Below are 13,329 nucleotides of genomic sequence, written 5' to 3'. Positions count from 1 at the left end.
TTGGTACTTTTAGACTTCTGAGTTTTTACCAATCCAATAGTTTTAGAGGTATATCTCATTGTTAATAAAGTATGCATTTCTCTATTTGAATTTGAGATTAATTTATTGGTCATTCATATTTCATATGTGAATTGCAATTCGTAGTTTCTGCCCATTTTCCTATTGCTGATTTCTAGAAATTCTTTATTCAGGATGTTAATCCATTATCAAATTACATACATATTGGTGGAGAATTGTTATGTTTAAGGAATTCAGTCTTTTCATTCATGACTGTGGGGTATCCTTCCATTTATAAGTCTTCTTTAATAATTTTTGGTATGCCTTCATACTTTCTCTATAGAGAAAGATATGTATTACATAAATCTTTCAGTTTGTGATTTACCTTTTCACTCTCCCAGTGGTGTCTTTAGATGAAAAAAGTTATTTTTATTGTAGTAAAGTTTATTAATTTTTCCCTTTATGATTAGTGCCTTTTATGTTATATTTAAGAAATCTTTGACTTCTGCATAGTCACAGAGATACTTTCTTGTGTTTTTTCCTAAAATGTTTTTGTTTAACTTTTCTTATTTTAGATCTCTAATCCATTTGGAATTTATTTTTGTGTATGGTGTGAGACAGGGGTTAAGTTATATTTTATTTCCCACGTTACTATTTGATTCAACACTGTTTCTTTTGAGAAGACCATCCTTTCCCTGCTGTGCTCTCCTGTCACCTTTGTTATAAATGAAATGATTATATTAGTGTAACTTTGTGTCTGGACTCTAATCGTCCCTTGGTCACTTTGTCTTACATAGTATTGTTTTAATTAATAAAACTTTATAACAAGTTTATCTCGCAGTGTACATCTTTAGTATTTCTTCTTAGTATTTCTTTAAGATTACCGTGGCTAGTGTTGACAGTTTGCATTTCCAAATACATTTTAGGATCAGCCTCTTCCACCAAAAAGCAAAAACCTACTAGAATTCTTTCTGGTTTGCTTTGAATTTATAGATCAATTTAGGGAGAATTGTTATCTTTATAATATTAGTCTAGATTCTAAACCATGAACATGGTATATCCCTTATTTATTTAGAACTTTAATTTCCCTCAGTGTTTTGTAGTTTTCTGTGTAGAGGTCTTGCCTGTGTTTCATTGGAATTATTCCTTGGTATTTAATGTTTTTGAATGCTGGTAATAAAGAGTAGTCTAAATATTTAATATTTCATTTTCTGGTTGTGGCTGGAATATAGAAATACAGTTTTTCCCTTCTTCCCCAGTCTGGTACATTGTGCTTGTTCCCAGGGACCTTGCTAAATTAGAATTTTCTGTGTTACAGAATCATTTGTCTACAGATGGGGAGAGTTTTATTTTTTCTTTTCCAGTCCTTTTTCTTTGTTGCCTTATTAAACTGACTGGGACCCCCCAGTACAATATTGAATAAAATAATAGAATCCTTAGATTTTTTTGTTTCATTTTGTTTTTGTTTTTCATGATTTGGGGGAAGCATTCAATACTTCTTGATTAGGTTTTATGTTTGCTAAGGTTTTTCTGTAGATAACTTTTAAAAAGCAGATTAAGGAAATTCTCTTCTGTTCTTAGTTTGCTAGAATAAATCAAACTTGATATGATACATTATCCCTTTTATATATTGCTGAATTTGATTTGCTAATGTTTTGTTTAAGATGTTTACATCTGTGTTCATTAGAAAGATTACCCCATAATTTTCCTTTCTTATAATGTACTTGTTGGCGTCTTGCCATCAAGGTTACATTGGCCTCATAAAAAGAAATGTTTCCTTTTTTTACGTTTTCTGAATAAGATTAGTATAATGTTGGTAGGTTTTTTTCCCCCCTTCCTTACATGTTCACAGATAATCATATACTTTTTTCATGGGGTATCTTTCTACTTAGTATTTTTAGCCTCCTACAGAGCTTTTATACTGCATTGTGTTTAGTATATGCTTAGATTGTTGAATAAATGTCTTTTCATTGCTGATTCCAGAGTTTTATAACTGCCATCAGAGTCAATCAGTAGATCTGGGATCCTCCAGCAACACTGTTGACCTCTTATTTTCCCCAGTTGTCCAATTGAGGCCATCCTTCCACTACCACCAACTAATCTTTTTTTAATCACTCTTAGTGTTACAGTTTAAATTTAATTTTAATTTTCATCAAAGTAATACATGTAGGTATAGAAATCAAATGGTTCTAATTGGCCTACAAAAACCAAGTCTACTGCTCTACTTCCTCCTCTCAGTTCCTACTCTCAGAGGCATCTCCGATAGTTTAAAATAACTTGTTTAAAACTGCTGCTTCATGGTTTTTAATTTTTAGATACCACAATTTGACTTCTTTTAATGGAAGATAATGATTTTGCTGTCTTAAACCATATATCCCTAACATACCTATATGAACTCTCCTCCTATCCTCCCAGCTTAGTTATATCATAATTTTTAAGTTCATAATTGTTTGTTATTTATGGCTATGAAAATATTACTATGAGCTGCATTTCCTTCTGTAGCTTTATTTCTCTCTGAAATGAATCTTATCTAATGTAAATATTGTTTCAGCATGTGCAGATGCATCAAGCACTCCATCTTTTTTTCTTTTTAACTGAAGACGTACCTCCTGCATTTCTTTGTCATCTTGCTCCAGTCTGGATTTGCTTGCTTTCTAGGGCAACTTTCTTTCACCGTTATCCTGGGAATGTACTTGCCAGTCTCCTTGGTTCTGAACCTGCTGTTTCCCAGATTCCGTTTCTTTCGTTAATTCCTTTTACGTGATAGATCACATCCTCTATTAGCTTATTGAAAGGAGGTTCATAGGAGGCTAAAATTCTTGATCTGTTGTCTGTCTGTTCTCCAACTTGTAAATTTTATATCGCTTTTCTACTCTTCTGTCCCATTTGTCCTTATGGGTTTATGCCTTCATTTTTTACCATCGTTTTAGTAGATGTTTAGGAGGGAGCTTAAGTAGACTTGTGTTTAACCCACCATGAATCTGAATGTTCACTTAGGCGGTGCCTTCTCATCCGTAATACCTCCCCACTTTTCTCCATTTATTAAAACTTAGCTTTATGTTTGCCTCTTTCCTGGAACTTTCCCTGATATTTCCAAAGTATTAAGCTAATGTCTTTCTTTGATCAAACACTTAAGGACCGGGGAAAAGTTCTATAGATATTTGAAGGATGATTAGGAGGAAGAGAGAAGGAATTAATGTATTTTATTCTTTCTGAATGAAGGAGAAGCTATGGGGGTGGGCAGGGGGCACAGATTTCAGCGCACTATGTGAAAGAACTTCCTCCTAGTTCAGCAGTAGAATAGGCTGCCTCTTCAGAGTCTGGATGGCTCTGTGTCTGGGGTGTTGTAGAAATCTTATTTTGAGGTGAAGCTTGAACCAGGTAACCTTTGAGTCCTTTTTCCTGTGTTCTGAGTGGCCCGGTGGGTGAGGGTGGTGGTCTTCACAGACGCCTTGGGTGTGCTCGGCAGGTGGGGGAAGCCGAGAACACAGAGCTCTCGGCCCACCACCACTGCTTCATCCAGAGAAGTATTGTTTTTGTGTGTTGTACATGTTAGAGAGTTTCATAAGACTTAATTTGAAAGATAGACTGTGCTTTGCTTTTTTTTTTTTTTTTTTTTTGGTGGTACACGCGGGCCTCTCACCGCTGTGGCCTCTCCTGTGGCGGAGCAGAGGCTCTGGACGCGCAGGCTCAGCGGCCATGGCTCACGGGCCCAGCCGCTCCGCGGCACGCGGGATCCTCCCGGAACCTGTCACAAACCCGTGTCCCCTGCACCGGCAGGCGGACTCTCAACCACTGCGCCACCAGGGAAGCCCTGGACTGTGCTTTAAAAAATTTTTGAAAGCGACTCAAGTGCTTTTCTACATTTCTGTGAACTTAGTATCTACTATGTACTGGACGCTTATTTGCCCTTGATTGCACTTGGATGTCTAGTCTGTTACCTGTTTTCTGGGATGTATATATCTTTTCTTCTCAGAATGATTTTTAAGTTTTCTGGTAGAGAGCTTATCATATTTTCCTTTTGAGTACTTTAAAAATCTAACTGGTTTTCAGTAAATAGCTGTTGAATGTATGACTTGACCCATATGCATCATTTCTGTTGAATGTTCTCCTTTCCAAGGTGCCAACCGGATAGTATTAGAAGACTCCAACATTCTGCAGCCTGTGGGACTAACTGTGTTTGAAAACTGGCTGTATTGGATTGATAAGCAGCAGCAGATGATTGAAAAAATTGACATGACAGGTCGAGAGGGTAGAACCAAAGTGCAGGCTCGAATTGCCCAGCTTAGTGACATTCATGCAGTAAAGGAGCTGAATCTTCAGGAATATAGTAAGTGTTGGTGGTGTACTGCTAATCGCAAGATTCATGTTGTAAGAAATGGTATAAAACTAAGATGTTGTTTTGTGTCTTCTTATTTCTTTATCTTTAAGATTTTCATACACCTTTAGTTTTGCCTTTTTTTTTTTTTTTTAAACTCTTCATGTTTTTAAAGCCTATATTCACTTGGGAGCTTTTTCATACGAAATACTTTTTCCTCATGAAACAGGAGTGGGGGAAAGGAATGGTATTGCTCATTTTCAAAAATGTCCCCAGGTATAGCAAGGACTCTGCTTGTCATGTTTTTCCTCTCTCCTTCAGCCCTTTTAAGAATATTGGTATACAGCATATATTTCTTTTGTTCCATGTACATCCCCATGGTTTCAACAAAAGCAAAAGTTACATTTATATAATGATGACTATAGTTATCATGGAAATAAACCTATTCTTAAGCAAAAGCAAAACAAACTAAAAATTAGTGTGTAAACTTAGAGAAGACTGTGTTTAATAAGAGCTTGTTTTTTCCCCACTTGGATAAGTTTTTCAATTCTAGCTTAGAAAAATGGCCATAAATTATTTTTTTATCTTACTGAAAACTTGAAAATGACTAGTCATCTTGGCCTAGTTAACGTGTGTTTATGTAACACTGTTAACTCTTGTTAATATGTGTCTGTCATCAAATGTGCCTTCCTAGCAATCACTACTGTAGGTCTTATACAGTATATCAGGAATGCACATGTTAAATGGAGGACTGAGAGAAGTATTGAAACTCCTTAACTTGTTGGCACAATGCTTCAGAAATGAATTGGAGTATGAAAGGAGGGAAGAGGAGTGAGAGCACCGTAGCTTGTTCAAGTCTTCATTGTGTTGTCACTGTTCATGAACTTAGAAGTTAAGTTAGGAGGTATCTGAGATTTAGAAAGTTAGAATTGTTGTCATTCTATGTTATAACATATAATTCATGCTGAATATTTAACAGAAATAAGGTAGAGATGATGTAATGGCTAAGTTATTTATTCAGTTGATATGAACATTTTATTGCAGAAGAATCTCAACGAAGGTTTTCAGAATTTCAGGGGGAATATCTTTAAAATTCAACACTTAAATATGGTTTTATATTTAGAAAAACTTTTTTTTTCAAATTTCTAATAACATTAAAGAAAATTGGATTGCTGTTTATGAAAAGTGTCATGAATTAAAAGGTTGAGAAAGTGCTCTATAGGTTGTACATCCTAATACAAGGACTGGGGTGTCTGCTTTGTGTGATACTACACACACGTGTAGTATCACACATCTCATTTGTACAGAGTTGACTCCCTCAATCTCATCAACACACACTGAAGCGGGACTGATGTGTTACTGAGAAAAGAGTCATAATAAATGGGTGGCTACTGGGATGACAGCTGTCAAGTTGCTTTTGACACGAGCTAAGTAGAAAAGTCAAAACAATGATTTCATTAAATACAACTTATGAGACAGACTTTGAAATGTGCCTGATAGTGTATTTATTTAATTTAACCCAAATATGAGGAAATTAAACATTTGTAACATTGCAAGTTCTTTTGCAGTTGACCAAGCAAATAATTTTGATTGTCTCTGGGTGGTTAGATTCATGTGAACTTGTTTTTTCTTCTAACAGCTCTAATTTTCAGCAGGTTCCTCATTGGAGTATACTTTTTGAGTGAAATCATCTTATCTCTCAGAAAGGTAGAATTTCGGAGTTAAAAATCTTTAGAAGAGTTTTTATATTTTAAAGAGAATAATATCCAAGTTTCAGCGTTCTCCCTAGCATTTTTTTTAGTTCGAATAATCACTTTTTCTTATTCACAAAAACTAACATGAGCTGTACCGTTACCTTACTTTAAATACTGTAAAATATTTTATGTATAAGTATGTAAAGATAGTGGTTAGATGTAAGTATTTTGTGTTTTAAATTGTTGTCCTCCTTTTCTTGTAGATTGTGTAGGGATGGGGTGAGAAATACTGTGTGGAAATAAAATTCAAAGGGATTTTACATTTGGTTTTGTTGGTAACTCAAAAATAATTGATTTTGTCTGGGCTCTTCCTTCTTCCTCCCTCCCTTCCTTTTCTTTTTCCGTTCTTTCTTTTTCTTTCCTTTCTTTTTTCTCTTCTCTCCTCTTCTCTTCTGTGCTCTTCTTCTCTTCTCTTCTCTCTTCTCTTTGCAGGACAGCACCCTTGTACTCAGGATAATGGTGGCTGTTCACATATTTGTCTTGTAAAGGGAGATGGTACTACAAGGTGCTCCTGCCCCATGCACTTGGTTCTGCTTCAAGATGAGCTACTATGTGGAGGTAAATATGTTATTATTTTTTTCTGAAAGTCTAAATGCCAGTCATGTTCCAAAACTTAGTCTAGCATTCTTTGATTTGACAGTGAAATTGCTTTCTCCTAACTTGATTGCTCACTTATATTTCATTTTCTGCACTATACTAGGCTTTTGGATTCTTCTAAGAGTGAATTCATCATGACAAGTGATAGGTGTAACCTAACCCTGGGACTAAGGCAAAAGGGGAAACTCAAAACTGTGAATGAATCTACTTCCTAATTAAAAAGTAGCTTTTCCCACCCCAAAGGGTAACAAGGTGAATTAATTCTACCTCCTATAGTCTCCATCCACTGAATCCTAGATTCTATCAGTTTATATGTCATTGCTGGGAGTGTATCCAGTGAAAAGAATACTCTTTTGTTCAATTCTATCAGCAGTTCCCTGTTGTTTCTCTTACTTACGGAGCCAAAAAAAAAAAAAAATTTTTTTTTTTTAAGATATCACTGAGTAGTAATAATGTTGTAGTGAAATTGGTTCAGTCACTCATGGGACCATAACAGATTGGTATATTCCTTTGTTAAAGCAAAGTATGGTAGCTTCAAATGCCATTATAATATTTTTTTCCTTAATTCAGAAATTCTCCTCTCGGGGATAATGCTAAGTTAATTCAACTGAAGGAAAAAGTCTATTCTCTGCAGTGACAGAAATTTAAAAGCAATTTCTAATGATAGGAAAGTTAGTAAAATAACTGAGTTTATATAGCTATTAAACATTATGAGCATAAGCTGACGTAAAAATGTGGCCAAAATTTGGTACAAGTGGAAAAAAAATATTAAAATTGCGTTTTCTACTGTGATGAGAATTACGTAAAAAAGTATTTCTGTGAACAAAGATTGAAAGGGCTTACACTCAAAATATAAAAATTATTGATAAGATGGTATTATAAGACTATTTTATTCTTCTAACTTTCCTTTAAGTTTTTTTAAAAAAATAAATAACATGTATTGAGTAGCAGCTATGAGGCACTCTGTTTGGACTGCAGAAGATTTGCAGATCTTTGACACAGAGCATACAGTTTAGTCGGGGAGATCAGATATGTGCATAGTAAAAGTTAAGCTCTGGTACTTGAAGTATCTCTCCCCAAAATAGCAGGCATTATACAACAATGTGAATATATTTAATGCCACTGAACTGTATATTTTTAAATGGCTAAAGTGGTAAACTTGTTACATATATTTTACCACAATTAAAAAAAAAAAACAACTGTTTCCATGTCAGGGTGCCAGATTATTGCTCTAATAAGGCAAATCCTAGAAAAATATGCCTTTATGTAATGATAACGTAGTTAAAACTGAATCAAAGATACCACCTTTCATTTAGAAAATGTCCTGTAAAAGACCAGTGTTTTTTTCCTTCACATTTAGTGATTGTTTTTAATGTATATATTAAATGCATATTTTTATTAAATGCATTGTTTTTAACAAATGTGTACAATGGTGTTACCAACACCCAAATCTAGACATACGGTGTTTTCATTAAGAAAAGTTCCCTGTGTCCTAGCAGCCAGTTCTCTTCCAGAAGTAACGATTTTTTTAATTCTCATCCTCATAGTTTAGCTTTGCCTGTTCTTGAACTTTATATAAGGAATGACGTATGTACTGTATGTCTGCATTTTCTTGCTTAATATAATATTTTTGAGATTCATCCTTATAGTGGAGTGCATCAGTCATTTTTATCTTTTTGTTGCTGGTAGTATGTTTCATTGTATAAATAAGCCACAGTTTTATTATTCTTGTGTTGAGGGACATTTTAATTGTTTTCAGTTTTTGTTATTAAGAGTGAAACTGCAGTGAATGTTTTTATACAAGATTTTTCTTGTGACTTAACATTGATTTTACAATGGAGGTAAATGAAATACAGAATCTTAATTCCTCTGCTTGACCTTCAAGATGTGTTTTCATTTCAGCCTATTTTACCAACCCATCTCATTTGTATTTCTGCCCAATCTGCTCACTTTATTTTTGTGTGGCTGTTTGGAGTTCGACATCACTGTGGCATGTTCTGTTTTGTTTTGCTTCTGTGGGTTTTCTTGTGGTATTTCAGGGATGTATTTTTCTTCTTGCCTGCACATCCTCAATCTCTCGTTTTCAAGGTGCAGCTGATGAGTCTTCCTCATGATCTTTGAAACCTTCACTAGCTGTTACTGTTGTCCCTTTTCTGAATTGTAGCACTTGTTAGCAGCATGCAACTCAGAGTTACATAATCATTTGTTTTATATTCATTAGTGTGTTCCTAGCCCCAACCAAATTAAAAGCTCTTTAAGGACATGGACCATATTTTATCTGTTTTTATTCTCCATATGACCTGTTACAGTGCTCTATACATAATAGGATTAGATTTCCTCTAAAAAGTCCTTCATATTCTCCATGTAAAATGTTCACTTGTAATCTCTATTCTCTATCTAATATTCTCTATTTTAAGGATAAAAGATTTTCTGATCCATAGTCATATAATAAAGTTCTGTTCTCTAGAGAATTTACTAACAGACAAGTTTTTAAAAGGAGTCAGTGGGCCTGTGATACAGTAGTAAAGGTAATGGGCTGAAAGTAAGGAGACTGCCCTTCTAGTCCTCTTTTTTTTTAATCACTCTTGTTCATAGGAAGCTCTTTGACCTTGGTGATCACTTAGCCTCTCTGAACCTCAGTTTCTTCATTTGCAAAACAAAGAAATTCGGATTGAATGACAGTTCTCAAACTGGTCTCAGCATATTTTTACATTTTAAAGAACTGCTGAGGAGAGCTTTTGTTTGCATAGGTTATATTTGTCTGTATTTACCTAGTAGGATTTGAAACCAAGAACTTTAAAAAATAACAATAATAAACCTTTACATGTTCTCAAATTAAAACTGTTAAGAAAATTAACTGTATTTTCTAAAGCAAAATAATTTTAGTGAGAAATATGGCATTATTTTTACTTTTTTGTAAATCTCTAATGTTGGGCTAGATTCTGATGTCTACTTCTGCATTCAGTCTGTTGTAGTACGTAGTTTTGTTGAAGTACATGAAGAAATTTGGCCTCATACAGATATGAGGAAAATGGAGGACTATAATATAGCCTTTTCAAATAATTATGTATATTTATGTTGAATTCTACACCAAATCTTGACAAGGGGTCATTTTCTATAGGTTGAGTTGTAATGTGGAATTTGAAACCATATCAGCTCACTTTTCCTAGTCTCATGTTGAAATCTGTTAGTTTATCTTGTGCTCAGAATGGATATTTTACCCATGCACTGTTTTGTAACCTTACACCTTGGTCATTTGGAAATACTAGAATTGCACTCAGAAATTCCCAGATCTTCAGATTTTGATGCGTTTCATTATACAGTATCGAAAAAAATAACATTACCACCAATCTCATCATAAAAATATTTAAGTACTAGGAGTCTGTCAAGTTTAGTTTTGGATATAGGTCTTCCAAAATTATAATTTCTGATTGAAAGTTCCAGTGTTATAATTTGCCACAGAAGTACAGTGTTATAATGATTTGCTCTTGTTTTCCTTGAAATAATTGACTCACTGGTTCATTTTTTTTAAAACTTCCTGCCAAGTACCCAAGTGCAAACATTGATAGTTTATCTGTCAGTTGTTCTTTCACGTCAGAAGGGTGTCCCATTTTAGGTTGCGTTTATAGCTCAGAATGCTTTCCCTTAAGAAACGATCATGCTGAGGTAGGCAACACGAGCTTTATCATGCTTCCTATTTTGTCAGACAGTATTGAGGAGACATGTACTCAAAGAATTGATTTTAATGTAATTAATATTTTTACTGATTCATCAAGAACATTCTTAAATGAAACTGGCTTCCCCATTGCCCCCCACCCCGTGTGTATGTCACTGTGTAGAATGCAGTGACGGCTAGTACAGTTTGGTGCCATTGCCTCGAATCTGCTAAGGTGCCAGGAGTTTTACCCACCATTCCTTTTGTGGCACCAATGCAAGTGACATGTTAATATTATTATAAAATAGTTTCTGTCAATTCCCTGAAAGAGGTCGCAGGTTAGGAACCCCCAGGGGTTTGTGGACCATTATTTGAGAACCTCAGGGCTAGAAAAGTTATGAATTCTAAGGTAACTTTAAAATATTTGGAGGTCGATGATTATAGTGATGATTCCCAGGTTATGTGTGAGATTATAACGGGTTGCAAATACAGTAATCCTACTTGAATTATAGTATATGAGAAAACTTCTGCCTTATAGTTTTGCAAGTTAGTGAATCTAAATGAAGTACTGTAAAGATTATATTTCTCTGATTCAGTGAGACACTTTACAAATTTTATCTATTATAAAGTGTTTTGTACATGCTAATTATTAAATGGGCTTCACTCAGGTGTAAATGTCTGTACCTCTGTGTGACTGTGATTATGTTTTTGTCACTCCCCTCCCCCTTGTTCATTTGAAGAACCCCCGACATGTTCTCCTCAGCAGTTTACTTGTTTCACGGGAGAAATTGACTGTATCCCTGTGGCTTGGCGGTGCGATGGGTTTACTGAATGTGAAGATCACAGTGATGAGCTCAATTGTCCTGTGTGCTCAGAGTCCCAGTTCCAGTGTGCCAGTGGGCAGTGTATTGATGGCGCCCTGAGATGCAATGGAGATGCCAACTGCCAGGATAAGTCAGATGAGAAGAACTGTGAAGGTATCCGAAATTCCTAGGCCTGGTTATGGAGTCCTTTTTCAATTAAGTTGTTTGAAATTCAGAGTATTGCTTTGGCTCATTCAGTGGTAGATTTGGGGTTTTTCAAGTGTATTTGACTTTATTATTTCTAAACATAGTAGCATGTTCTAAATTGTTTTAATTCACTTAACGTGCGTAAGGTTTATACACGTTAATAAGCTTTGCAAGTTGAGAAATGAGGCCGAAACATTAGACCTTCAGTATGTAAAACTAGTCCTTATTTCCAATGAGCTCTCAGTTAGTGGATTTATTTATTACAACGTAAAATAATTTCATATTTTCTTCTTTTATCTGCTAACCTTTAACACAGTAAAAAACAACCACAACAAAAACAAGAAAAACAAATTCTCTGGAAATTTTTAGTGTACAGAAATGCATGTAGAATTCTTTAATTCTTGACAGAATTATTAGTGAAAGATGAAATTTAGCATAAAGGACAAAACAGGAAATTTTGTGCTGGATTCCTTTGTCTTCTCTTTTCTTTCAACCAGTTGAAATCCCTAGAGAATAATTTGTAAGTTTTCTCTAAAAGTCTAATTTGTTTTTCATTTGCGCCCAGAAAGCACTTTTTTTTTTTTTGCGGTACGCGGGTCTCTCACTGTTGCAGCCTCTCCCGTTGCGGAGCACAGGCTCCGGACGCGGAGCACAGGCTCCGGACGCGCAGGCCCAGCGGCCGTGGCTCACGGGCCCAGCCGCTCCGCGGCATGTGGGATCTTCCCGGACCGGGGCACGAACCCGTGTCCCCTGCATCGGCAGGTGGGCTCTCAACCACTGCGCCACCAGGGAAGCCCCAGAAAGCACTTTTTGACTTTTGCCAGAGTTTACCTTTACATGGTAGCAAAAATAAGAAAACTGTTTGCATTTTTTTCCTCAGTGCTTTGTTTAATTGATCAATTCCGCTGCGCCAACGGTCAGTGCATTGGAAAACACAAGAAATGTGATCATAATTTAGATTGCAGCGACAAATCAGATGAACTGGATTGTTGTAAGTATGACTAAAACCTTGTTTATTACTCTTAAGGGAGAAGTTCTATAGTACTTTTCCTTTTCTTTATGTGTGAGGTTCACTTACAACCAATATTTCCTTATTAAGAAACAAGTTATTAAGTTAGTTGTTTGTACCAGGGATTTCTTACATTTTATATTTAATAATTTCTTAAAGACAGTAGTTTTCTTATGTACAAAAATCTTCACAGAAACATTTAGTAAAGCATCAGAAAAGAATATTGTTTTGCCGAAACTAAAGTTAGGAAATTCTCAGTTTAGATATGTAGAAATCAATCAGTGGTCTGAACTTAAGAGTTTCTGAACATTGGTCCATGTTTAAAATCTCCCATTTTTTTTCTGGGTAATTTTCTACCAGTGACTTTAAGAGCTTCCTTAAAATGCAGCCTGAGGATACTTGAGCCACCTTATACCCCTAGGTCTAGAGACCTTAGGCTAAATAACCTGTGTTTCTTCAGGGTTCATAACTATTGATTAATGTCCTAACATAAAGTATATCCCAAATTGACAAACAGTTCTGAATGGAATTCAACACAAGCCAGGTCTACTACCCTGTTTGTGGAGTTTAGACAGAACTCATTTTAAAGCTCTTTAATCTTAACAAAGACTTTAAGCTGGTATTTTTACAAAATTCAAATGGGAGACTCACTAAAATTTTTGGAAACTATTCATTTATTCAGCAAACATGTGCTGAATACCTACTGTGTGCTGAGGATGCATGGTACCTGTACCAGGGTTCTCAAAGTCCTCTGTGGTTGGAGGTGGTAGTAAGAAGAGAGATTTTAAAGCCAGGCAGAGATGGGTTTGAATTCTAACTTCACCGCTTACCAGCAATTATTTGCTCTTGTTAGGCCTCAGTTTCTCCATCTTTATTTTTTTTATTTATTTATTTTTTTGCGGTACGCGGGCCTCTCACTGTTGTGGCCTCTCCCGTTGCGGAGCACAGGCTCTGGACGCGCAGGCTCAGCGGCCATGGCTCATGGGCCC

The 13,329-nt window shown here is 35.5% G+C and overlaps 1 protein-coding gene across 3 annotated transcripts in view; it reads left to right on the top strand.

The window, feature by feature from the left end:
- The window catches only part of LRP6 (LDL receptor related protein 6), a 172,928-nt gene that overhangs the window by 149,722 nt on the left and 9,877 nt on the right, over positions 1 to 13,329 (top strand). For all 3 annotated transcript variants that reach the window (XM_067695713.1, XM_067695712.1, XM_067695711.1), the window contains 4 exons: positions 4,118 to 4,327; positions 6,502 to 6,627; positions 11,062 to 11,298; positions 12,212 to 12,322. In XM_067695713.1, coding sequence (XP_067551814.1) covers positions 4,118 to 4,327; positions 6,502 to 6,627; positions 11,062 to 11,298; positions 12,212 to 12,322 — 684 coding nt within the window. The remainder of the gene's footprint in view (positions 1 to 4,117; positions 4,328 to 6,501; positions 6,628 to 11,061; positions 11,299 to 12,211; positions 12,323 to 13,329) is intronic.

This window comes from Pseudorca crassidens, chromosome 11 (genome assembly GCF_039906515.1).
Source record: "Pseudorca crassidens isolate mPseCra1 chromosome 11, mPseCra1.hap1, whole genome shotgun sequence".
NCBI classification, from domain to species: Eukaryota; Metazoa; Chordata; class Mammalia; order Artiodactyla; family Delphinidae; genus Pseudorca; species Pseudorca crassidens.
The sequence above is the reverse complement of the archived record's forward strand: the minus strand, read 5'-3'. Positions and strand labels throughout refer to the sequence as shown.